At 49.2% G+C, this 26861-nt stretch overlaps 1 protein-coding gene across 1 annotated transcript; it reads right to left on the reverse strand.

Annotated features, from left to right (window-relative positions):
- Nucleotides 1-25497, reverse strand: Aldh2 (aldehyde dehydrogenase 2 family member). Its single transcript, XM_076853863.2, has 13 exons — nucleotides 25284-25497; nucleotides 15624-15728; nucleotides 14443-14583; nucleotides 13306-13385; nucleotides 10978-11089; nucleotides 10480-10608; nucleotides 10068-10181; nucleotides 8277-8379; nucleotides 7700-7884; nucleotides 5257-5421; nucleotides 3655-3812; nucleotides 2110-2224; nucleotides 1-406 (listed from the first exon to the last, which is right to left on the reverse strand). Exons 1-13 carry the CDS (start codon nucleotides 25407-25409, stop codon nucleotides 374-376), a joined length of 1566 nt encoding a protein of 521 aa, XP_076709978.1. The 5' UTR covers nucleotides 25410-25497; the 3' UTR covers nucleotides 1-373.
- Nucleotides 25498-26861: the final 1364 nt, after the last annotated feature.

The raw sequence follows: 26861 nt of genomic DNA on the forward strand, positions 1-26861 counted from the left end.
TGAGAGCAGCTCAGATTTTAATGAGTTTTAGTCCAGGATACAAAGCAGGGCACTAGCAGTTGGCTTTTTCTTCCCCAATAAAGGCAAGTTACAGAAGTGCAGCAGAGAGAAGAAAAAATCTAGGAACCTGTTTTTAAAGAAATCTCCCTGACAGCCAGCAGGACTGTTGCAGTTTTTAAAAAAAGGCTTTCCACATGTGCTTCGCCCCACCAGCCCACCCTGTTTATCAGTTCTAATTCTGGGACTTTCTTGACCCCAGAGACTTTGTGGGAGGGATTTCTCCTTTGAGCCTTTCGTGTGCAAAGGTCGTTCTTGGAAATCTTGCTGAACTCGGGACTCCGGCACTGAATGAGGAAGGAAGCTGGATGGTGCTTTATGAGTTCTTCTGAGGAACTTTGACTGTGACCTGTGAGAGGAATACAGAAGATGCTGGATCCTCACACTTCCTGACACGCGCGAGGCAAGTGCTCTACCAGTGAACTGCCCCCCTGAGCCCCTCATGGCTCTTGTGAGACCAAACCCCACATCAAGGCAACCCATCTCCACATCGTCTAGCCCCACACATTCTTCCTGCTGGTGATCGTTTACCACCAGCAAGGTCGTAGAAGAGCCCTTTATTCCTTGCTCTCAAAGCTTTCCCACAAGCCATGGCCTCTGTCTAGAATGTCCTTGCCTTCCTCCCTGTACCTACTCCACTCCCGGTCACCCTTCCATCAGCTTAAATACCACTTGTCACCTAGCTGTCTTGTCTGCCTCCTCCTTAGCACTGCCCACATCTCCATTAACTGAAGCTGGATCTCCCTAAGCAATGTTGTCTTCAAAATCTAAGGCAAACTTCTTGCGCACATGGCTGTTCTGCTGACCACGTGCCCCCTGTATGAAGCACGTACCCTGGAACTAGATGAGGGTATAGTGTGTGGCACACAGCAAAATGGGCCGTGTACCAATCCATCACACCTATATGATGGGGACACGGGCTCCTCACGCGGTTCTACCTACACTTGCATGTATTGGAAAATTTTCACAATAAGCCAGGGAACATATTTATTTTATTCTAGTAGGCTTTTCAAGAACACAGGTGGTCTCTTGGTCTCTGGTTCAGGCTTGGTGCTGTCTGAATGGAAGGACACCCCTGGTGGCTTTTTTTTCCTCACCTGCCCCTGGTGGCTGCCCTGAGCCTTCTCTTTTCCGTTCCAAGAAAAGCTCAGTTCTGCCCATTTCCTTTTTCTCTACGTTATCATGTGTGAATGTGCTTCCTGGTTAGACTGTGTAACTAATGTTCACTATAGAGGGGAATAGTTTATTTATTTTTCTTTTTATATTTATAAATTAATGCATTTGGTTATTTGCCAACATGTACATACTGCTCTAAAATTGGGCTTACATAGGGTAGGTAACATTGTGTTCTGCTTTCCTTACTTTGAAAGGTGGGCGTTTTCAGTACCTAATGTTCTGCAGAGACTTTTTTTTTTTTTAGTACTGGGGATTGAATTCAGGGGCACTCAACCACTGAGCCACATCCCCAGCCCTATTTAGAGAGAGGGTCTCACTGAGTTGCTTAGTGCCTTGCCGTTGCTGAGGCTGGCTTTGAACTGGCAATCCTGCCTCAGCCTCCCAGGCTTCTGGATTATAGGCGTGTGCCACTGTGTCTGGCTGCAGGGACATTTCTATGCATGACTGGAGTGACCCATGGTTTTGGGACATTTAGATTACATTTTGAATTTTTCTCCTAGAGGTAATGGTGTGATGGATGTTCATGATGCTAGAACTTCCTGTGCATTTCTGACTAGCTCCTCCGGCCATGTTCCTGTTGAGGGATGGTCAGCAGATATGGCATGGCCCTTGACATCTAGTGCCTCCCAGCCAGCCCATTCCTCCTAGGAGACTCTCCTTGTTGCTTCAGCCTAATGGGGCCCTCCCTGCTCAGGCTGTCAAGCCCCTGGAGAATAACAAAGCCCAGGGAATGACCCTGTAAGCCTGGAGGGTCAAGACCCTAGAGGCTGGGTCTTTACCTCTTCTCTGGCTTAAAGTGAGAAACAAGTAATAAGAGCTGACCCTCCCAACCCCCTGCCGGAAGGAGAGACCAAGCACAGTGGGCTGGACACTCACAGTCTTCACTTCAGTGTAAGCCTGCAGGCCGTACTCGCCCAGTTCCCGGCCACTGCCTGACATCTTGTAGCCGCCAAATGGAGACTGGGCCCCAAACACATCATAGCAGTTGACCCTATAATTTGAAAAGAGAATGCAGAGTTCAACCTGTGTGTTCCTCCAAGGGGCTCCTCACATGGCTCTGACAGCTTACTGAGGGAAAATGGAAGGGACTGCGGTAATAACCGGCTGCAGAGGAGGCCACACGAGCCAGGGCCTAAAGTCACCTCTGTCCTTCCTAGTGCCGCCACACGTAGATGTCAGTAACAGTACTCCCTGTGATAGCTTTCAATTTGGATCACTCATTTTGGCTCATTAGTTGGTAGGCCTACTTCTTTCTCATTTCCAACTTCAAAATTCATTAAGTTTTAATTGAACTTTAAATGCACCATGTTAAGGTATTACTGCATTCCCAGTGGTGTGCCACCATCACCACTGCCTGACTTCGGAATATGTCTGTTACCGGGAAAAGAAGACCTGTGCCTGAGGCTGGGGGCAGTGGGGCTGGGGCTCAGCAGTGGAGCACTTGCCTCGCACATATGAGGCACTGGGTTTGATCCTCAGCACCACATAAAAATAAATAAACAAAATAAAGATATTGTGTCCAACTACAACTAAGAAATATTTTTTTAAAAAAGAAGACAACGATCTGTACCCGATAGACAGCCATCTCCATTCCTTCCTCCAGCCCCTGCTGACCACTGCTATACTTTTCTGGCCTCATTTGAATAGTTTATATAAACAGAATCAGGCCAGCTGTACCATCTGAGTCCGGCTCCCTTCACTAAGTACTGGGCTTTCCAGGCTCATCATGCTAGGACTTCAGGACTTGATTCCTTTTCATGGCTGAATCATATTCCACTTAAGGATAAAGCACATTTTGTTCGGCCACTCACCCACTGACAGACTGTGAGGCTGTTTCCATCTTTTAGCTGTTATGAATGTTGTTGCTGTGTACATCTGTGTGTATATTTCTGTGCAAATATGTTTTATTTATCTTGGGATGTCCCTAGAAGTGGAATTACTGTACCACATGGTGACTCTTATGCGGAACTTTTTGAGGAAGTGCCAGACTGTTCTCCACAATAACTGTCTGTTTTCCACTCCTACCGGCTATGGAGGAAGGTTCCAATTTCTCCACGTCCTCACCAATATTGATTTCTTTTTTTTTTTTTAATTACAGCCATGCTAGTGAGTGTGTCAAGTAAATGCTAAGTTTTTAAGATCAGAATTCCAATTGTGCATACCCTTGACTCTGGTTTTCTGCCCTTGTCACATCTAGGGAGGGAGACTTAGTTGTCCATCTGTGTGCCCAAGGAGAGCTGCAGAGGCATCTACACTGCAAAGAAGTGTACTCTCTTCAAGGGGAAGTAGCTGAAAATCTACCAGCTGGCTACACCATGCCCTGGCCCAGGAAAAACAGGCCAACACCAAATTCTGGGATACCAGCAGATGCTGGCTTTGGGGAATCTTGCTGGGTTGTGGGAACTGATGAGAGGCTCTTACCACACGGTACCAGCCTGAAGGGCTTGGGACAGGTAATTGGCCTTGTCCAGATCTTTTGTGAAGACAGCTGCAGCCAGCCCATACTTGGAATTGTTGGCTCTCCCAACTACTTCCTCTATGGTTTTGAACTTCAGGATCTGCATCACAGGCCCAAAGATCTGGGAAAGAGAGAGCAAAGTGGAGGGTGGGGCAAACAAAAAGCATATGCCCTCCAGTGTCACAGGCCTGAGCATGTGATACCAGAAGCCACCAAGCTACCAGCCATAACCCAACAGTTCCAGAGCAAGATGGCAACATTCAAGGTCAAGAAACACCAAGTGGAGGTGGCTCTCAGGCTGGTCACCTCCTGGTGCCCTGTGTTTTTCACACAGCATCTTACTCGGCTTTCTAGATTCCCCAGATTTATCTCACTTCCTCTGCCCTCTTCCCAGAATGGGCTATTTCTTCAAAGAACTCTGGTTTCTTTGCTTGGAGTGGGATGTTTAGAACCACGACCTAAAAGTTAGGGGTACACAGTGCACGTGGGGTGACACTGCTCTCAGGCCCTTGCAGGGGAGACCACTGAGGGGAACAGATTGTAACTGACCATAATGTCATCAGGTGCCCAAGGAACCCACCAATTATAATGTAATCACTGGGCACAACAGGAATGCGGGACTCCCAAGGGGCCTAACTGGCGAGAAGCAGAGAGGGGAGATGGAGTCCTGGTATAAGCATAGCCCAGCTGAAGTCCTTCCTCACCGAATCCCATTTTTCCACTAAAAGGGACCAGGGCTCCTTGAAGACATGGCTGGTCTCAGGAAGACGGGGTGTAAAGATGGAGGTGGGAGAAGATGGCCAGGCACTCTCATGTTTGGGATAGGACTGTGAGTTAGGGCCTCCCATGCTTCAGATACTGCCCTTCCAGAAAATTGAGAATTTGTAAGAAAAGCACCAAAATAGTCATGATGGGAGAAAAGGCAGAACTCCTCTGGACCTTCTTACCCTGGCTTTGCATTTTAATATTATTTTCTTTTGACTTACACCCAAATGGGCACAGCACCATGGTTCCCCACATAGGGCTGCATATCCAAGGCCTTAATCCAAGGGCTGGGGAAATGGGATAGTGTGAGTGCCACAAGGCCAGAGGCAGGTGTCTCTACGGTCTACAGGGAATCCAGCACACAGTGGGCGTCCATCGAGAATGTGTGAAATGAATGTGTGATTGAGTTAGAGGAGCTGTCCTGAGTTCACGCATCTTGTCAGGTGGGGAGTCAGCCCCTGGGTATAACCCAACATCCTGCTTCTATCAAGGTCATGCGCAGGGCCAGATGACGTCACTGCCAGGACACAAAGGCCTGTAGGCTGTGCTGGGGAAGGACAATATTTTCTTAGTAGGTAGAAACAGGGAAGGGGAGATGGAGTCCTGGTATAAGCACAGCCCAGTCAAAGTCCTTCCTTGGAGAATGACAATAACACATGCAAATTATAAATTAATTCATTCCAGGTTCAGGGCTAGCCCAAAGCCAGTGGAAGAGTCATAGTGTCAAGATATCAGACCAAACCACCCACCCCTCCTCCCTCCCCAGAGCATTCCCCAGAGCACCAGCACCAGCTTCTAACCTCTTCCTTTGCAATGGTCATGCCATCCTGCACATCTCCAAACACTGTGGGCTGAATGAAGTAGCCACGCTCAGCAGCGGCCCCCCCACCACACAGCAGCTTCGCCCCCTCTTGCTTCCCTGACTGGATATAGCCGAGGATCTTCTTGAACTGAGTTTCATCCACCTGTGGGAGAAGGAGCCCAGCGTGATGGAGAAGTTAAATTCAGACCACTCCTAGGTTTCAGGCTGAGAACCACGAAGACAACTAGAAAATGGACCCAGGTCTTGAATAAGCCAGGCTGGAAGAGGAAACACCCAGGACCAAGAAACATGGAACAAAAGAGAGGTGCGATTTCATTAGCCATCAAAGAAATGAGTATCAAACCCCTTGTTTTTTTCAACTATGAGATCAACAAATATTTTTATTTTTATTTAGTTTATTTTTTAAAAATATTTTTTGTTTTTAGTTGGACACAGTACCTTTATTTTATTTTTATGTGGTGCTGAGGATCGAACCCAGGGCCTCACACATGCTAGGTGAGCACTCTACCACTGAGCCACAACTCCAGCCCCAACAAATATTTTAAATAATAAGAAAACACAAGGGCTTGGGGTTCAGCTCGGCGGTAGAGCATGTGCTCGGCATGGAAAAATCCCTAGGTTCAATCTCCAGCACCAAGAAAAACAATAAAAAGAATAAGATACATTAACAATTAAGCTGTGTTCCATACATGGTTAGGACTATAAATGGCACAGCTCTTAGGACCAGTGGTTTATTAATATTGATCAAAAATTATATGCTCCGGCTGGGGTTATGGCTCAGTAGTAGAGTGCTTGCCTAGCACATGTGAGGCACTAGGTTCGATCCTCAGCACCGAATAAAAATAAATCAATAAAATAAAGTCATGTGTCCATCTACAACTAAAAAAAAAAAAATTTTATGAAAAAATCATGCTCCATCCCCTTTGGTATAGCTATTTAACTTTCAGGAATTTATTCTACACAGGCATAGAAAACTAAATGAGGATAATCACTGGGGAGCATTCTGTAACGGTAAAATATAGAAATAATTGTAAGTATACATCAGTAGAGGGTATGGTTAAATAATTATGTTATGCCCATATTATGTATGACACTGAGATAGCCCAAGATATTCTGTATAGAGAGGAGAAAGCTTATGGACAATATAAACTACATAATCCTTGTTTTGTGAAATGTACAGTGAATAACTCTGTGTGTTTGCGTGTGTGTGTGTGCGTATGGAGAACAGAAACAGAGGGCATCTTATTTTTTTACTAAAAACACTTTTAAAAAATTAAATGTTTGGGGCTGGGGATGTGGCTCAAGCGGTAGCGCGCTCGCCTGGCATGCATGTGGCCCAGGTTCGACCCTCAGCACCATATACAAACAAAGATGTTGTGTCCGCCGAAAACTAAAAAAATAAATAAATATTTTTTAAAATTCTCTCTCTCTCTCTCTTTAAAAAAAAATTAAATTTTATACCAGTTTGCATTACCTTTATAATTAACTACAAATAAAATTTTTTTAAAAAGGGGATGCTGGGGTTTCCAGCAGTACTGTTCAATAACTAAAAGCTGGAAACAACCCAACAGTCTATCAATTAAGGATGGAGAGACAAAGCATGGTCTACACCCATCATGGAACACAGACCAGCCATGAGCAGGAATGAAACTGTGACACAAGCCATGACACCACGAACCTGAACATTCTGAGTGGAGGAGGCCAGTCACAGAGGTCCACCCCCTACATAACTTCACCTATGCAAAACACCTTTGTGAACAAATCCTGGTGGCTGCCAGGGCCTGAGGGAGGGAGGAATCAGGAATGGCTGCTAGTAAGCACAGGGCTTATTTGGAGGTAATGAATATATTCTGGAGTTAGTGGTGATGGCTGCACCACCTTGTGATACAGTAAACCAATGAACTGTATAACTAAAATGGTACATTTTATGGTCTATGGCATATGAATGATACCTTCAAAAAGCTAGTAAAAAGAGAAGCCAGGTGTGGTGGTGCACTCTTGTAAGTCCAGTGACACAGGAGGCTGAGGTAGGGGATTGCAAGTTCAAGGCCAGGCTCGGCAACTTATCGAGGCCCTAAGCAACTTAGGGAGACGATAAAATAAAAAGTTCTAGGAACGTGGCTCGATGGTAGAGTGTTCCTGGGTTCAATCGCCAGTATGGCAGGTTAGGAGGGGAAGTCGGGCTCATAACCCTGTTCCATGGTGAGAACAGTCAGTCCCTCCTCAGACATGGGTATGGCTCCCTGACTCAGGTCCACAGACCTGAAAACTGAGGGGAAGAGATGGCAGGTGGGGTCTCGTGTTCACTGCAGTGGGGCATGAGGTGAGACTTGGACCCGGTTCCACCTGACTCTGAGCCCGGGCCCTTTATGTCTCCAAATTTGCTCCACCCAGGCTCACCCTGAAGCTGCCTGGCTTACCTGTGGCCCCTGCTCCGTTCGGCTATCAAAAGGGTTCCCCACCACCCGAGACTTGGCCCGGGCCACACTGCGCTCCAAGAACTCTGCGTAAATGTCCTCCTGCACGAAGGTCCGGGAACCGGCGCAACAGCACTGGCCCTGGTTGAAGAACAGGGCAAAGTGGGCCTGTTCCACTGCCCAGTCCACTGCAGGGAGGGGACAGAGAAAAGGCCACCATGAGGGGAGCATGACCCTGGCCCCAGCACTATCAACCCACCCAACCCTTTCATGCCACCACTAGGGCTGGCACCTGCAGGGTACCAGAGCCTGGGTAGGAGCAGTCAGAGCCATCTCTCCTTTCACAATGCGCAGGGACCAGTCGGAAGGACAGACAGGAAGAGAAAGCTCCGCAGGGAGGAAGGACGTGGGGAGACAGAGTGGCCTGTCCAAGAGCATGTGTGCACAGGGGGCAACGCGGGCTCAGTCTGTCAGACCACAGAGCCAGGAGGAGAGAGGCGAGAGTCCCAGAGCCAGCCCCGTGGAGGTCGAGGACCATAGGAGCGAGCAGCCGCCTCCATCACCGACTCCCATAACTTACTGTCAGCGTCCGACATGATGATATTGGGGCTCTTTCCTCCCAGTTCCAGGGTCACTCTCTTAAGGTTGCTCTTCCCCGCAGCCACCTGGATGAGGTGGCCAACCTGTGGGGCACACAGGACACAGGCAAGCTCTCAGAGGGGAAAACAGAGCCAAATGCTCTCTACAGACAGAACAGAGGGCCCCCAACCTGAGGAAGCCAATGGGTTCAAGAGACTCCACTCCCTGGCTGCCCAGCCCGAGCACCTAGACCACAACGATGATAGCCAGTAGCCTGCACTACCCACTGCTGCCTATGCATTAAATCCCACCCTCATGATGGCCTGGGGAAGGTGCGACTCTTCCCCTTGACTTAGAAACACCATAGCTGGGGCTCAGATTCATGTGCCCAGAGTCATGTAGCTGGTAAATGTGGGATCAGGACCACACTTGGGTTCAGACCCACTCCCCAGCCTCCTTGCTGGAGTGTCATCCCCAGCGTGCTGTACATTCCGTGAGGACAAGGACACGGTGCCTCTCAACTCTATATTCCCAGAGCCTGGCACAAGGCAGCCCTGTGTTTACTTTTTGGGTAGATGGGCATCTCCCCATCAGGAGACCACCCCCTCTGGACTCTCAGCCCTGGGTCAGGGAGTATCCCCAACTCAGTACCGTGGACACCTCTCTGCCCTCCGGCACCACATCACTACCCGCAGGCTGAACGTTTGAAGGTGTCGTCATAGTGAAATCTTTGAAGAGCACCACCGTTCCCTATTTATTGACCCTCTGGGAAGTCATGCGATGAAGACAGCTGAGATTTTGGGGTAGGAAACAGTTGACCTCAGAAGGTAAACTTGACTGCTTTCCTGGAGACCATGTTGAGGAATCTCCAGATCTTGTCTTTGTCCGCCTCGTGTGTGGCACAGAGCAGCCCAGCAATGCCCCGTCCACTCCCTTACCCACTCTGTGGAGCACATGGTCTGGGCCACGCAGTCAAAAGGTTTATCTCGTCCACCTGCACTCCACCTCCGTGAGGGTGTGGGTTGTAAAACGACTTTACAGAAGGGGAAACACAGGCTTCAGGCTGCTAAGTGACCTGCCTGAGGTTACACAGCAAGTAAGAACTGTGAGGCCAGGCACAGGGCGCAGGCTAGGGACCCCAGTGACTCAGGAGGCAGAGGATCCCACGTGCCTGGCCAGCCTGGGAAACCTAGCCAGGCTCTGTCTCAAAATAAAAAGTAAAAGTGTCCAGGGCTATGGTTCAGTGATAGACTGCCCCAAGTTCAATCAAAAAAGTGCCACAAAAAAAGAGAAGAAACAGGAGTGTGATGTAGAGGGCCACCATGTACCCACTACACTGCCTGTGCTGTCACTACCACACAGACACCACCCCTCACCTCAGAGGAACTGAACAGAGCTCACGGACACTCAGTGAACCACCCGAGTCTCGAGAGTGAGGCCAGGACTGCAGCTTCCTGAAGCCCACAGGGACTCCTTGCTGCCCAAGGAGCCTGCCAAGGCCAAGGTGCTTGGGCCTCAGCTTTGAGCTTTACGCAGCCAGCCAGACCTCCCTGTTCCACATGGGATGCTGACCCCTGCGAGCAGCATCTGGAGAGCCATCAGGCCACAGCAGGCTCAACCCTGCTCCGTGACTCCTGCCACATGTGGGCTTTGCCTGAGTTGCTCAGAGGCAAGTCCTGGGAGCAGAACCTGACACGCTCCAAAGGGGCTCCTCCTCAATGCAGTAGCCTTTGAGGACAGTGGGAGCTTGAGCCAACCACACTACCAGCATGAGGTCCCAAGGACGCCTTACCTCAGTGGACCCTGTGAATGCCACTTTGTCCACATCCTCGTGGGAGGCGATGGCAGCCCCAGCTGTGGGGCCAAATCCAGGAACAATGTTGACCACACCAGGGGGGAAGCCGGCCTGTGGGCAAAAATCAGAGGAAACCAGGAGTCATCCTTCTGCTCCAAGAGTCCTTCCCAGAGAGGCCGAGACAGTTTGCTGGGGACCCATGTGCTCAGAAGTATGGGGCACTGTGTGGGAATTCTAAGTTACTCGGCCAAGCAGCCTGTTTACAGGCTTCTGAGTGGACAATTCATAATTCACTTAGAATGATGACTTTCATTCTTCACAGGGGTTAGCCCCTTGGGGTTAGTCACGGTGATGATGGCAAATCCACACAAGGGCAGTTAGGGGGTCAAGCTGGGAACAAGAAGCGAACCTCCTTGATCAAGTTGGCCACGTAGAGGGCGGTGAGTGGAGTCTGCTCCGCAACCTTCATCACAACCACATTTCCAGTCGCCAGGGCTGGGCCCAGTTTCCACGCTTGCATCAGGAGTGGGAAGTTCCACTGCAGGACACAACAGCCACCAGAAACCCAGCTCCCCTCAGAGAGCCTCACCAGGTGGCCGAACACGCCACCCCACCCCCACACCGAGATGGAGATGGATGAGCGAAGCAGGTGACTGGCACTGTCATGTACCTGGCACCATGCCTCCCTGAGCAGAAGCGAGGTTAATTCCCACATTCAAAACTGAGGCCCAGGAGTAAGTGACTTGCCCAAGGTCCAGTTGGCTTGTGAAAGCCCATGTTCTCTTGTGAAAGCCCATCATCCAAGGCCACCCATAGAACCTCCCCCTTTGCAACGAGCCTGGTCCAGGCTGCTGGATTGCCACACTCCACCACCCTCCTGATGACCTCCGGAGGGGCTGACACTCACAGGAATGATCTGCCCGCACACCCCTACGGGCTCATGGCGGGTGTAGCTGAAGAAGTCGCCATCCATGGGAATGGTTTTCCCGTGGTACTTATCAGCCCAGCCAGCATAATACCTTTAAGCAAAGAAAAACCCAAGTTCTAAGCAATGTCAGGATCTTTTGAAACCCGCCCTTGCATGTGGTTGATTCCCAGAAACACTTGCAGGACTGCCGGGAACACAGTGACTCATGCTACATCAATGACCTCGAAGCCTCAGAATCAACTGGGGTGCTTGGAGCAAAAAGTCAAATTCCAGGGTCCCCCTTCCAAACCACTTGATCTACCTCTCCGAGGAAACGGTATTTTAAATTAACGTCCAGATTTATTAAAATGTGACTATTGTTACCAGTCCCAGCACCATAGAAAGTGTCAGAGAACCATGGATCAGATCTGGTGGAAAGGGGTAGGTACTTCAAATGGCCAGCACTTCCTAAGACTGGATGGTCACAGGAAAACAGAAATCACCAGCTAGACGCACACCTTGTAAAGTTCGTTACCCTGACCACAGCAACACAAGTGACAGAAAAGCACAGCAAATTAGAGTTGGTGGAAAACCAGGTATGTACTCACAGTACCTAATGGTTATGTGGTAGGAAAGAAACACAGAAGATACAGGAATGATAAAGTTTGGGGAAGGAAGATTTTTGAAGGGACTTGACTGATGAGCCACATCCTCATCCCTGTCAAGATGGACCTAAAACCAATGCTGACCTAGGTGAGAACACAGGTTTGTGACTCGAGGGAGAAAAATGACCAGGAGTTGCCAATCCATGCAAGCCCCGGCCTCCCTGCCTCCTTCCTCCTGCATCTAGGTAACATGGTCTACAGTGCATCTGTTTTGCACACCTCAGATAATCAGCACAGAGGAATAATGCTGAAGCTCAGGAGAGAGCATGGCTCTGCCTGAGGCTGCTCTCCAGGGGTTCTTGCAGCATGAGTTCCTCAGCCTTGGCACTGACATTTAGGGCTGGAAAATTCTTTGCTATGGGGGTTGTCTTTACACTGTGGGAAGCCAGCAACATCCCCTCCTCTGCAGTTGTGGCCACCATAAATGTCCCTAGAATTGCTCACTGTGCCCTGGGAGGCATGATGGCCCTGGTTAAGCAACCCTGACCCTTCTGGCCCTGCTGCCTCCCCACCGCCTCTATCCATGTGTCACAGGGCAGCAGCTACCTTCCAGCCCTGCCACAGCTGGTCAGACTCTAAGCCAGCCAACCACCATCCCTCCCCCAGGAACTTGGCAGCTGCAGGTTAGTCAAGCAGCCAGGTTCCCACACAGGCAGGCCCTGAAAGAGGCCATCTGCAGCAAGAGAATAATGAAGTAAGGGGCGGGGTGAGCAGGGCTCAAGAGCATTTTGGATTTGAGGCCTGGTAGGGTCTCTGTTACCTAGTTCGGGCTGCTGGACTTTCTGTTACTTGCAACTCCAAGCATTCTAATAAAGCTCTTATTCCTTGCTCATTAAGATGTCTATGATTAAACTAAACCCAAAGCTAGCAAAAGGCAGGAAATAACTAAAACTATAGCAGAGAGATGAAATAGAGAATGGAAAAACAACAGAATCAACAAAATAAGACAAGATTTTGACTGGAATGAGAGAGAGAAGACACAAATAACTAAAAATCAGAAATGAAAGTGGAAACATTACTATTGACCTTAAAGAGATAGAAAGGCTTGTAAGACCCAACCATGAACAACTCAACTATATAGCAATACACCAGATAACCCAAATAAAGTGGGGAAATTCCAGGTAACACATAAATTGCCAAAAGTGACTCAAGAAAAAGCATTTGTGATTAAGTTACAATTTTTTTTTTTTTTTTTTTGGTACCATGGATTGAACTCAGGGCACTTGACCACTGAGCCACATCCTCACCCCTATTTTGTATTTTATTTAGAGACAGGGTCTCACTGAGTTGCTTAGTGCCTCACTTTTTCTGAGGCTGGCTTTGAACTTTTGATCCTCCTGCCTCGGCCTCCAATGGGATTACAGGCCTGTGTCACTGTGCCCAGCTGGAAGTTTGCAGGTTTTTTTTTTTTTTTTTTTTTAATGTGGTGCTGAGGATCGAACCCAGTCCCTCACATGTGCTAGGGAAGTGCCTCTACCACTGAGCCACAACCCCAGCCCCAGTTTATAATTTTTGATAAGTGAGAGAATTTTCCCAGTAAATGGAGTGGACTTCTCTAAATTCTGTGGTCCCATTATTATAATTCTGTTTCTGCCTCCCAACATTTCTCCCTCCCCTCTGGCACAATCAAAAAAAAAAAAGAATAGTGAACCTAAGACCATACCGGAGACATTTCAAGACCATGTCCAAATCCACTAGGTAGGAGATGACATAGGGCTTGCCATTGTCCAGGGTCTCCAAGGCCTGAAAGGAGATCAAGGTCAGCAGAGGCAAAGATGATGCAGAAACAACAAGAGGCACATAGGTAGACCCACGGTACTGAGGCCTGGACTGACAAGGACTCTGGACACCAAGGATAAGAGTCCCCTTTTGCCACTGAGTGTCAAGGGCGTTTCTGGATCATGGCCCTAGCCTTCCCTAAGAGGGAGGAGGAGGAAGGGGGACAGAAGGGGTGAGGCACCACCTCTCACTGATTCATTTCATAAGATTTTTTTTTTTTTTTAAGCTTCTGCCCTCTGCCAGATCCAGGTGCTGGGTACATAGAAGTGAGCATGGGTCTTACAGAGCAGAGACAGTGAGTCGTGACACAAAGCATCCATCACAGAGTCTCCAAAGAAGGAGAAGACCAGACTGTCTGCCTTGGTCTGAGAAACACCCACCTCAGATTTAAACCTGAAGGCTGTGCTGGAGGCACCTGGGCAACAGGGCCAGTGGGGTTGGTGAGGGCAGTGTGTGCAGAGACTCTGGTGCCCAAAGGAGCGAAGGCTGAGCCAGGCAGAGCCTGGGACAGGCAGTCAGCATGAGCTGGGAGGGGGAGCCAGACCTGCACAGTCTCACGGACTACACTGAGGACATGCTAGGGACATATGGCCACAAGGCTGAAGATCACCATGGTACAATGTGCCTTCTGGGACGTTCACTCTGGCTCCTGTGTGTGGAATGGATTGGAGAGGGGAGGGGATGGCCTCCTGATGTCTTCTGACTCTGGCAGCCAGGGAGAGACCTACCATGAAAGGGGCAGAAGGAGAAGTTCCCCTCCTGAGGGTCTCTCCTGGGAAGGCCTCTCTGTAACACTCCCTCCTCTCCTCTCACCTTTCTTGGCCAAACCCACTGCATCGAGGTGACACAGAGGCTCCACTGGCTGGTGTGGGACATACCCCAAAGGTGTCCATCCTGTGCCATTCTGATGGATTACATGTCAGCAGTGTGGGCCCTGGATGTTCACTAGATGCCATGAGACTTAGACGCCATGAGACCCATCACCATGTGGGAAATGGGGGCAAGCAGGCTGGGGACTCACCGCCAGGTAGGTCCGGTCCCTCTCGATCAGATCAGCCAGGCGGTAGAGCAGCCGGCCCCTGTCAGAGGCATCCATGCGGCGCCAGGGCGAGCCCAGCTGGAACGCGGCCCGGGCAGCCTTCACTGCCTTGTCCACATCTTCCTGCAGAACACCCACCAAGACGGCTCAGGGCTTCTCAGTATGATCTCCTCCAAATGCTGCCCGCCCACAGCCAAGCACAGCCCCAGGGCCAGTAGGACTGCCCAGACCAGCACCAGAGCTCCCTCTGATGAGCTCTAGACCTCAGCGACAGGGCGGAAGCACACACCCTTCTCTCTCTTGCCAGAGGTCATTGTGGAAATGAGAATCCTGAGCATTCCTACTTTTCATTTTAAAATCCCCAAAAGAGTTTCAGAGGGAAAGGCACCCAGGGGTCAGTGCTTAAGAGTTTGACCACTTTCCCCACTTCCTAAGAAGCCAGCAAAAGGTAGCATTCCTTCAAAAACCACCAACATTCTCCAAGAAATGCAGGCTCGCCAGCTTCCTTCTCCTTGGAGAAGAAGGAAAATTCACATCTCATATAACAAGATGTGCATCAGGAGGCAAGAAGCAGAATTTTCATTTATATTAAACACATATACTATCAGATGATCCTATAAACCCATTTGCTTTCAGCAAAGGAGGCAGCTCTTATATATAAAGTATTGTCCTAAAGCAGAGGACCGAGGCATTCTTAAATTATTTTTAATGCCTTTTCTATTAAAAAAAAAAAAAACTTTACTAAGATTCTAATTTTTGAATTTGAAATACTATTACTTTTTAAGTTTCTACCAGTATATATAATTCAAACTGACACCAGAGGGTATCTCAGGAAGCCTAATTTCTACCAAGCAAGATGCCATCTATGTCTATCATGCATCTCCCTCCTCCGGCCTCCACCTTCCAGGTCTGGAAAAGAGAACTGGATTAAGTATTCGTTGAATTCCCTTCCAAATCTTCAGTTCCATGCTCCATGGATTATCAAACCCAGATACAATCTAGCACCTGCATCTGCAGGAAAGAAATTCTGTTGTTTTGTTTACTCAAAAATTTTAATTGGCTTTTTTAGGTTATGCATGACACTGCATGGTAAAATTTCCACCACATAAAAACATAAATAAAAAATCCCCATCCTTGCCTAATGGCAAGTCACCAGTTCTTACCTTGTTCCCTTCTGCTACCTGACAGATGACCTCTCCGGTGGATGGGTTGACAGTGGGGAATGTTTTCTTGCTGACAGCATCATGCCACTCATTGTTTATGAAAATCTACAAGGAGAAAAGAAGTTCTCAGAACTAGCTTTCAACCCAGCACCAACCACCCGTGAGACACGTATTCCAAAAGCACAAATATGAAGAACTATGGGTCAGCTCTGGAGTGTGACAGCCTCAAGGTTGAAAGCACAAGCCTTGAGGGTCTAAGCTGGAATGTCCACTCTGCCAAATGACCTTGGGTAAGTCATTTGACCTTTCGGAGTCTTGGTATCTTCACAAAATGAATAGAATGTTCCTCATGTTCCAGTTATCTATTGCTCTGTAACAAAGCACCCCAAAACTGGGTGGCTCAAGAAGGCCTTTTCATGTCTCAGAGTGGTACCCATTGATTGGACTCAGCTGGGCAGGGCTTGTGCCTGTGGTTGCTGTCTCAGGGCAGCTGGGGTCACAGTCATCTGGGCTGGATGTGCAACATGATTGTTCACTCACTCGCCCAGCACCTTATGGCTGCTTGGGCTTCCTGACTGCATGGCGGGTTCAGGAGAGTCTGACTTCTTCATGGCACTGGTGGCCCCAGGGAGTGTTCCAAATGGCTCAGGTGAAAACTGAAAGGCTTCCTAAAACCAAGCTTCAGAAGTCACCTTGTCTCATTTCTGCCCCAAATTCTGCTGGTCCAAGTCAATCACAGGTCCAGGCTTTCTACTAGGGGTCTCTTTGGCCCCAATTGCCCAGCATGGCCAGTTCTGGCCTGGGACCCCAGGGAGTCATCTTCAGCTACTCTGGGCCTGACTGTGATCATATCTAAGACCAAGCCACCAAGCAAAGCCTGGAGTCTGGCTTGCACCAGGGTCTGGGGAGGGTAGCGCATCTTAGTGGTTCAGGGTGAGAGTCTGGATGAACAGGACTCTTTTCCTTCTAGTTTGTCAGCAGGGGCCAGGCCTTCCCCTCTTAGCCTTCTTTTCTCATCTGTAGAGTAGGATCACTGTACAACTTGCTTCAGAAAGAGGTCTGCCTGAGATCAGGGGGTTTGCACCAAGCCCAGCAAGGAGTAGGTGCCCCATGCTGTGACAATGACAGGGCAGGCAGTTAAGGAACTAGCAGGGGTCACTTTCCCCAGCTCAACTGGGTATTTCTGCACAACCCCTGCCACCACTGCAGCACCATATAGAGCTGCACACCCACAAGGTAAGCTCTTGGCCACCAGCAGGAGAACATGGGTGAACGTGAACCAGACTTGGGAACTGTGTTTGTGTGGCTTTGTATCAGTCGGCGGACATAAGCTTTAGGGAAAAGACACCCACATTTCTTCCTGCAGAGGTGATAGTGCCCAGCAGGAGGTGTGGACGTGGCAAAATGGGGTCTGGCTCAAAGCCAGGCAGACCCCTGACCCGCCACACAGCACAGCTCAAATCAGCTCTGCCACCCCCAGGTGGGAATCCTGGGACACTCCTCCTCTCTGAGAATTGGCATCCTTCTGGTAAATGTAGAGGACAGGGAAGCTCTGGGAGCTGCCAGAGGGTTCAAGCTAAAAGAGGAAGGTTTGTCAAACAGGACAGACAGCTGGGCCGCTGAGCTTCTGTTACCACTTTTGGCTATTCAGAGCATCTCGCCACCTGCTAGACAGCAAAACACTGGAGGGAGTGGAGTTATGGGGACACAGGTCAGGAGAGGCTGGCAGAGTGGGCAGGTTGGTCTTGAACTGCCTCTACCTGCCCTCTCTCCCTCCCCCTAAGGAGGACATCTGCCCAGCCACCTGCACATCATGGAAACAACTAGAGTTTTTGAGCTGCTCATCAGGTGGCAGCCTCTGCACAGACGCCCTGAGAGCAGGAATTGTTTGCATTTCTGTAACCTTGGTTCACTTTACCTTTTGAATATAGCCCTCCCTACTTATTTTAAAAGGAATGTGTTTTTCTTTTCTTTTTCCCCCCTCTCCCCTTCCCTAACCTGGGCATGGGGAACAAGATTACCTAGAGTTATCTGTCCTTGAACACACACCCACTGCAGGAAGATGTCACTGGGGTGTAAATCCTGACTCCACACCTCACAGATTGGGACCCCAGGCAAACCCTTCACCTCCAAGAGGCCTCATCCAGTGCCTCTGGGGGCTGGTGGGAGGATTCAGTATGACAACAGGTGCTGCTCCCAGGCCAGAACCCCGCCAGAACCACCTCAGGCTGGAGGTCCTTAGGAGCAAGGTCCAGGTCAGCACCTCTTGGTGTTGCTTTCTGCACAACAGCACACTAAATTAGTCAGTCCTAAGAAAATGTTTTCATTGTTATTTTGTGAAGATAAGGAAGAAAGAAAGGGAAAGGTGGGCCAGTCTGGCTGGATACCAGGCCCCACCCCTTCCTTCTGATGTAGATTAGGGCCCTGAAAGGATCACACCCTGGCCTTTCTAAGCCCTGAATTTGCTGTGTCACTCTTTGTAAGCTAATCAGGCTGGATTTTCCACAGTCTATCCTTCCTTCTCGCCCCAGTGACACCTGGAGAGGAAGAGACCCTGGAGAGGAGTCCTTCAGAGTTCCCACTTCTCTTCTCCTACTGCCAGACCTAGTGGCTCAGAGGGGCCATGCAGGAGTTTTCTCACACTGAGCATCTTGGCCAAAGCTCTGCCCCAAACGAGGAGAGTTTCATAGAATCCTGAAAAAAACACAAGGGCAGAGTCCAGGCCAAAAGCTCTAAAACCTCCTGGCCCCAGCCCAACTTACACAACAAGCTAAGTTCAGCCACCCTCCTGGGGTGTGGGGCGGGGCTGGTCCTCCGGGCTCACACTTCCTTTTTACAGTGTGAAGCAACAGACCCAGGTCAGGAGTTGACATTTTGCATCTGGACCACTGGCAAAACCCACGAAGCATTTCCACCACCATACTCTAACTTTTCCACATTTTCCTAAGAACGTCTCCTTCTGTTTTATAAAAGCTGGATTCAACAAGTTTTAACTGAGAGCCATCGCCATGCCACGCACAGGGCGAAACTGCAAAGTCCCGATGGGGAGGGAGGCAGTGGAACCAAGTGAGAAGTGCCCAGAACAGGCTGCGGCGACCAGAGGACGCAGCTCCAGGACCAGGCTCCACAGGCTGGGGACAGAAGGAACTGAAAGGGCCACGTGGCAGCAGACTATGTGGAGGAGAAGAGGGCTCCCGATTCCACTGAACGTGTCCCAGGGCTGAGGGGCCAGAGGCACCAGAGCAGGCACCGCAGCGTCCCTGCTAAGGGACAACCAACTCTATTGTAACTTGCTTTTCTCAGTAACACTTGCTCTTGGACGTTACTGCACAGGCAGATCTGCTGCAGTTATTTTGAGTAACAGGCTCCTCAATACAGCTGGAATCACAGTTGACAACCATTTCCCTGACTTAACCATTTCCTGTGCGCGAACTTTCAGGACCATCGCTCTATTCCACTGATGCTGCCATTGCCAATATCCATTTACGTGCGTTTTGGTCAACCTGAGGCAGGCGACTGTGTAAAAATTAGAAGTGCTGAGTTTGAGGATAGCACAGATCCCTTGCTGGATTGGATTTCTTGTTTTCCAAACCCAGCAGATTAGATTACAAACTGCAAATGGAGACCAACCAGGTGGCAGTGGTGCTGGGGGGGACTTAGGAGCTGGGGAAGTCAGCAAGGCCAGAAGCAGGATGGCTGGACCCTGAGGACAGAGGCCTGACCAAGGCAGAAGAGAATGACACCCTGGCTGCTGCTTCCACATCCCAGGACCGTGGCCGTCATAATCTGCTCCAGGTTGCCAATAAAAAGTTAAATTATGTTTAGCAGCTGGGATTTCAGGGGAAAAAAAGCATTTTCTAGAGAGAATTCAGCTCAAGCTTTACACATGGAAGAATTAAGGATGTTATGTTGGAAATCCATGTTCCTGGAATACCTTATTTTCCTAAGAGTAAGTGAGCAAATGCTGTGTAGTTTTCAGCATAGGTGACTCCTGATGGCATGTGCTTTTTAAGTGGCAGTCACGTAACTAACCCAGTGGAAAGCAGATTTGTACTGAGAGATTCCAAGGGGTAAAGTTCAAGACAAACATGGCATGCCTCGCAGGTCCACACTTCACAGACTATCAGAACCTCAGGAATCACAAGGCCAAGGGCAGCCATCTACCTAGAAGTGCTGGAGCTACTCTAGCACCTGGCCCCAGTCCCCTCCTTTCTCCCACCCCCCAGGACTGATGGTTTTGCACTCCTGGGATTTCACCACCCTCAGGGCAGGAGTGTTAATTCTACTGTGGACTCTTGGCCAGGAAGACAGAATTTCAATGTGTCCATGTGCTTATGAGTTGGCAACCTTCATCCTGGTGTGATCACTGTTCCTGCCTAGTTTCCCATTCCCGTTCCTCCACGTGTAAATTCCCAATATTTGGCATTAAGAGCTTTTTTTTTTTCCCCTTTCTTTCTTTCCTTTTTTGGAAGTACTGAGAGTTGAACCCATGGGTGCTCTATCACTGAGCTACATCCCCAGTCCTTTTTAATTATTTTTACTTTGAGACAGGGTCTCAATAATTTGCCCAGGCTGACCTCAAATTTTTGATCCTCCGGTCTAGTCTCCCACAATAAGGTCCTCTGAGTGGAAATATTGGGTTCCCATTAAGCAACTCTTTCCCTGGCTCCTGCAATGCAAAACTGTTAACATTGTTTCGTAAGCGGCAACCATTATGCATTCATCAAATATTTACTGAAGAACGATTCTAAGCCAAGCCTGGAGTGGAGCGTGGTGCCAGGAATACAAACATGAACAGCACAGATATGACTCCTCTTTCCTGATTTCAAATGTTCAACCCGATCATTCCTTAAATATTTATATCTTTGTCTAACAAGAGGGTCTGGTCAGGAGCAGCACAGCATGTGGCTAAGGGCGTGTCCTAGCTGGGCAGAGCCCAGTTTGAAGCCCAGTTTCAAATTTATAAGTAAGGTGAACTTGACCTCCCTAAAACTCAGTTTTCTCATCTCTGAGATGGGGGACAGTGACAATACCTGGCTTACAGAGTCACAGGTGGAATAAAAGGTGGAAATGTAGGTAAAAGCCCTCAGCACAAGGCCTGATGGATAACAGATGATAAATAATCTTAATTATTGGATCAGGGAATACATAGGCATGTCCATAACACACATATCCTGGCCTCAGGTCCACCTCAATACCACAAACATTATTACTGCCCAGCCACCCATCAAGTGTCCTGGGATTCTGGGCAGGCAGGAAACACTGAAGGCCATTTGTGGGCCCTGATAAAAAACTATTATCAGAAGCAGAAATAACCAACGGGGACTCAGGGAAACCCTTGGGTTCGCTGGGTGCCTAAATCTGTTTCTACAGAGGCCCTTGAAACTCCTAACCAGGCAATAACCAGTGCAATGGAGGGATATGGGTCCCTGGGTGCTCAGCAGAAGTCACTGCTTCACCTGAGAGGTTTTGGCTCATTCTGTTAAAAACTCCCAGGAAAACATGAAAAATCAAGCCCCACTCCAAGTGGTTAGCTGCACTGATGAGACAGCAGAGGTCCATTTTAAAAAAATATTTTTTCTTTAACATTTGCCCACAGCATATTTAGTTTTACACTAAAACACTTATAGCCAAAGTCCCCTTTCCTCATCACCCACAGGCACATTCCCTACCCTCCTTGCATGCCCAGCCAGTCACCACCCCTACAGAGGATTTTCATTCATATACATTGTATAGAGAGATAGGACTAGTGATATTCAAAATAAAGTTTTGTTTAGTGGAGCTGAGAATATAGCTCAGTGGTAGAGCACCTGCCAGTATGGGAAGCCCTCGGTTAAATCCTCAGTACTACACACACACACACACACACACACACACACACAAAGTTTTGTTCAGTGTGATTTTAAATGGTTTCCTATTGTGCAGCATGTTGGACAATTTTCCCCCTTAAAACATTGTTTCTAAGATCCATTATTCATACTGATTCAGCTAATTCTTTTTTTTCTTTTCTTTTCTTTTTTTTTTTGGTACCAGGGATTGAACTCAGGGTCACTCAACTATTGAGCCACATCCCCAGCCCTTTTTGTATTTTATTTAAAGACAGGGTCTCAATTGTTGCTTAGTGCTCCATTGTTGCTGACACTGGCTTTGAACTTGAGATCCTCCTGCCTCAGCCTCCTAAACCACTGGGATTATAGGTGTGTGCCATGTACCTTGCCCAGCTAATTCTTTGTAACTGCTACATTCCTGGAATTATTCTTTCCTGTAGACTATAACAGAGGTCGTCCATCTATCTCTTTAAAGAGTTAATGGGGATTATTACTTAATTTGTTGCTAATATAACCTGTGTTGCAGTGAACTTCCCTCCGGTGCATGTGCGTATTTCCAGTGAACTTCCACCTTGCAGACTTCCTTAATGTTTCACTTTTTGTACTGAGGAGGTTCCACTGTGGTAATCAGAAAACTGTATAGGGAGCGATCCTTTATTAATTCCCTTTTCATCAGTTCTCTCTTTCATTTCTGAGAGTTGTGGTCAAGAGGCTAAGAATAGAGATAGAAATTTAGTGCACCACGAACTCCCATTCAATTTTACCACAGCCTAGTTTACCCCTTATGGAAACACACTGCAGATACAGCAACACCCATAAAATGGAGTCTTATCAACATTACAGTGCAAATCGACAGCAGCACTGTTAACCCAGTTCTTACTAACGCTACAATAAACATGTCCTCAGCACACTGCCTAGGGCTGCTTAAGGACGATGCCATTTCATCCTCACAGACACCCAACGATACACAATGAGATTTTCACCCCATTTTACAGATGTGGCACTGAGATTCACCCACCCCTGCACACACCTCCTCTCTTCCTTGCTTTCTTCTTCTCCACTGAATGGACCATCTATGCCACACTGCATTTCACTGATGTTATCTGTCTGCCCCCAAGTATTCTTCTGTTTTGTTCACTGGGTCTGGGGGCTGCTCAGGAAGTGTCTGTTGAATAAATGAACCTCCCCTGAAGGTCTCATCAACTAGTGTGTGACAGGCAGCCCAAGTCCAGAACGTCACACGGTGTCTCACGTTCTCCATGATCAGTGTCAATAAATGTGAACTGGCTATGGTGAAGATGAAATATGGCCCCAATCAGGAGCATGAAAGCACATGCCTTTGACACACCGTTGTCCTCCCAGATCTTAATGATTGTCCAAGTCAGGGAGAATAAAAAAATGAAAAATGCAAGCCAGTCTTCTTAACAGAGGTGAGTCCCTGAAACCAACAGAGGTAAGAAGTGCTGCTCATTTGGAAGCTCCACGCATGGGATCCTCCTAGGGGAAGAAGTATCTAAAATCTTCCTCACCCACCCAAGAAGTTTACCCACTCACAACAAGAGGCAAGAGGACAATAGAAAGTAGAAGAAACTACTTCACTCAATCTCTGCGGGTTACATGGAAAGACCTATCCTTGTTATCTTTGTAACAAGGCGATAGATAGAGCTCCCCCACATCCAGGTGAGACCCCAAAGCCATGAAGAGTAACCTTTCCCCTGGTGCCCACAACCCCCAAATGACCTTGGGAAGCAAGCCCAGCACCTGCAGAAGCAACTTCAAAGCCACCCCGGAAGCTCCTTTTGGGTACTGACTGCACTGAACTTCAAGGCACCAATAATCCCCCAGGGGAAATGCCCAAGAAAATGATCCAGATTGCACCAGAGCCACTGGTAAGAGACCTTGACATTCTTGCCTGCAGGGTTTGCAAAGAGTTAACACCACAACCTGCTAAGTAGCTTCTGCAGGGGCCAGTTTCAGAACAATGCTACCATGAAGTGGGACACTTTGTGTCCTCAGAAGCATTAAATAAGATCTGAATGTGACTCAAGAAGATAATCCAGGTACCTCTATCATTGAGACAGAGTTTCAGAAAGAAAGTGATAGCTTGTGCTTTCCCACTGGTGCTAGTGCTCTCTCTCTCTCAGAGAGAGAGAGAGAGAGAGAGAAACTGTGTACTTCTTGGTGGGAGTGTGTGGCAGGAGTGTGACAGGGTCTCCAGGGAACTTTAAGTTGGTACTGTCTATATTTTTGTAAGTGAGCATATGCCACTTTTGTGATCTCAAAAAAAAAAAAAAAAAAAAATCTGGTAAAGAAAAGCAGCCATAGGGAGAATTCACTGCACTCCCCCAACCTACACCCCTAGACTAAATCTGAAGGGCTTGTGAAGGGCTTATGATTTCTACCAACTGAAGGGGCACGTTAGGACTCCCACCCCTATCCTCCATGTGAACACAAAGGATGAAGAACTTAATCAGATCAAGGGCTTGGGATGCTGCACCTGGAGGACATTTCTGCTTGATTTTTATTTATTTATTTATTTGAGGTTCAAGTCTTCCAAGCCTCTGTTTCTCCCCTAAGCAGCCTGCCAAGGGAGCAACAGTCCCTGTATTTTTGGCTTGTTATGCAAAATACATTTTATGTTTTTATTCCCTTGCAAATGACCCTTTGTAACATTCTTTAAAATCACACTGATGTCCCTTTACCCTCGCTCTGGGACAGACAAGAAGCCCGCCCACAGCATCCTAAATCAGCAATCATCAGAGGATCAGTGGTCTCTCTATTCCCACCCAGTGTTGTGACACACCATAGAATGTTCCAGTTAGGGGCTTACTCTTGGGGGTGTAGATGTGAACTATTGCCACTGACTTAGGTCTTTGGGAAAGTCACTAAACCTTTTTGTGACTCAGTCTCTTCAACTTAAAATGGAGATAATTACAGTACTAACCTCATAGGACTGTTCTAAGGATTAAAGGCAAAATGTAAAGGCTAAGAAGGCTGGCAGGTGCCAGGTTGCACACGGAGGACCAGGGCTGTTATTACCTACCCAGTGCTCACACAAGCTCCGCCCTGTGTTGAAAGACATCTTAGCCCCTGACTGCCTTCCCATTTTGCAAAAGAAATCTAAGCTCAGAGGGGGGCCGTCAATCAGCACTTGTTGCACAAACAAAAAGAACTCTTCCATAACCAATACCCCTTGTGTGCATTTGGCACTTCATCCAGACTCAAGGATCAAAAAAAATTTTTTTTAGTCCTGGGTGGGCAAGAAAGCGGCCACTGGGAACCGGTTTCATCCAGGAAAGCCCCTCCTGGTCTCCAGTCCCTTGGAGGGACGACCACCTCTCCTCTCCCAGCTTTTCCTTTTGAACTTCCTTGGATGAGGCCTGAGTCAAGAGTTAAAAGAGATGACCAGGGAAAGGGCAAAAATTCCTGCAAACATGGGCTCAAGAGGACGTGTCTTCCGGGTGGATGACGTCGGAGACCCTGCGCAGACACAGCGGCGACCAAGAGGCCCGAAAGCCGAGGGCCATCCGTGGAAGAACCGAACGCCGGGAGCTGGCGCCGGAGAGCCGACCGAGGCTGGAAGAAGCCGGACTGGGGGCCCATTTGCAGCGAGATAATGGGACTGACTGTCAGAGGCAGCGAAGGGGCCCAAATGCTCTCAGGACGGAGAGGGGAAGGTGCGTGTAAAGATCAACCCCAGCGAACCCCTCGGGTCTCAATGGTAAGCTGAGGTCCCCGCAGCCCGGGGCCTTCCTACCCGGCCAGCTCCGTCCCGCCCGGTCCCGCCCCGTCCCGCCAAGGGGGCTGCGGAGAACAAAGCGGGGGGGCTCACCTGGTTGTAGAAGACCTCGGGCTGCTGGTTGGGGGCCGGCACCGCATGGGTGGCGGCTGCCGAGAGCAGGCGGCAGCCCAGACGGGGCCCGAGGCCGGCGGCGGCGAGCGCGGCGGCGCGCAACATGCTGCAGCTGAAGGACCGCGGCGAGGCGAGCGGCTAGCGGCGCGCGGACTTGGGTACCCGGCGCCCGGCACCCGCTGCTGGGCCACAGCACCCCACCCGGCCCCGCCCCGCAGGGCCACCAATGGGCAGGCGCGGGGCAGGGCGCAGGGGCGAGCCCGCCACGCCCACCCTCCGGCCCGGAACAGCCTACCATGCAGGGCTGGCTGGGAGAGGTGGGCTGCCTGGCCGTGTCCCCCACGCGTCCCTGCCTCCCGCGTGACTCGCTGCAAGTGGAGAAGGACCGGACCTCGCGAATTCAGCACGCATTGGTTCAACCCCTAAAATGTGCCCAGACCCCTAACTGTGTACAAGCCTGCACCAGAGCGACCCTGACTGACTGGAGCTGACTCTGAGAGAGAGAGAAACCATCCGCAAACTCAAACCCGAGGTCATTTCAGACAGTGACAAGGGCGATGGAGAAGATGAACCAGGTGAAGAGAGGGTGAGGGTAGAGATTACTGCTTTTAAATACTTAGCCAGAAAGTGACAGGTGGAACCTGAGTGGGGAGCAGCAGTGAGTCTTGTAAAGGTCTAAGAAAGAGCAACTCAGCAACCCAAGTGCAGGGGCCTTGACAGGGGACCACCCCGACGTGTCCTGCGTTGGAGAAGTGCAAAAAACGGAGCCCAGGCCCGGCGAGGTGGCGCACGCCTGTAATCCCAGCCGCTCAGGAGGGTAGACAGGAGGATCAGGAGTTCAAAGCCAGCCTTAGCAATTTATCGAGGCCCTAATCAACTGAGACCCTGTCTCTAAATAAAATACAAAATATCAGGGGATATGGCCCCCGAGTTCAATCCCCAGTACCAAAAAAATGGGGAAAAATGGAACAAGGGAAAAATGATGGGGAGTGAAGTGAGAGAAGTGGGCAGAGCCAGAGCAGGGAGGCCGGTGCTCAGAACTGGGTGACTTTTCTTCTGCTTCTGTTGGTTCCTCATCCGTGGAGAACCGACTACAGGCTAGTAAGGATTTTGCAAATGTGTTTATTCCACGGATATCAGGGAACTGGACACTGGGGATGCAGGAAGGAATGAGAGGACATTGGCTTGGAAGGTTCAAATGTGTGTAGTTCAACCAGATCCATGTTAGCAAAAGCCCAAGGAAATGCCCAGCTTGTATACCTGTAATCCCGGTGGCTCCAGAGGCTGAGAGAATGGGGTGAGACAATGAGGTTCCCGAGTTCAAAGCCAACCTCCACTGCTAAGCAAGTCGGTGAAATCCTGTCTCTACAAAATAGGGCTGAAGATGTGGCTCAATGAGCTATGTAAAGAGAACTGTTTTGACACACAGAGAAGCCCAGGAAAGGGGCAAATCTAGGCAACAAGTGTCCAGGGAGCTAAGTGATGCCCCTGGAGCTGACACCCCAGCCGTTGGTGGAGGCTCACTTATCAAGTACCAGGCACAAATGTTGATACAAG

Source organism: Callospermophilus lateralis, chromosome 1 (genome assembly GCF_048772815.1).
Source record: "Callospermophilus lateralis isolate mCalLat2 chromosome 1, mCalLat2.hap1, whole genome shotgun sequence".
In the NCBI taxonomy this organism is placed as follows: Eukaryota; Metazoa; Chordata; class Mammalia; order Rodentia; family Sciuridae; genus Callospermophilus; species Callospermophilus lateralis.

Coding starts and splice junctions, on each gene's coding strand:
- Aldh2 (XM_076853863.2), bottom strand. CDS start 25,409: ATGTTGCGCGCCGCCGCGCTCGCCGCCGCCGGCCTCGGGCCCCGTCTG. Junction 14,584..15,623: donor AGGTAGCAGAAGGGAACAAG/GTAAGAACTGGT, acceptor GGTGTTCTGCAG/GAAGATGTGGACAAGGCAGT. Junction 7,885..8,276: donor CATCATGTCGGACGCTGACA/GTAAGTTATGGG, acceptor CCCTCCCTGCAG/TGGACTGGGCAGTGGAACAG.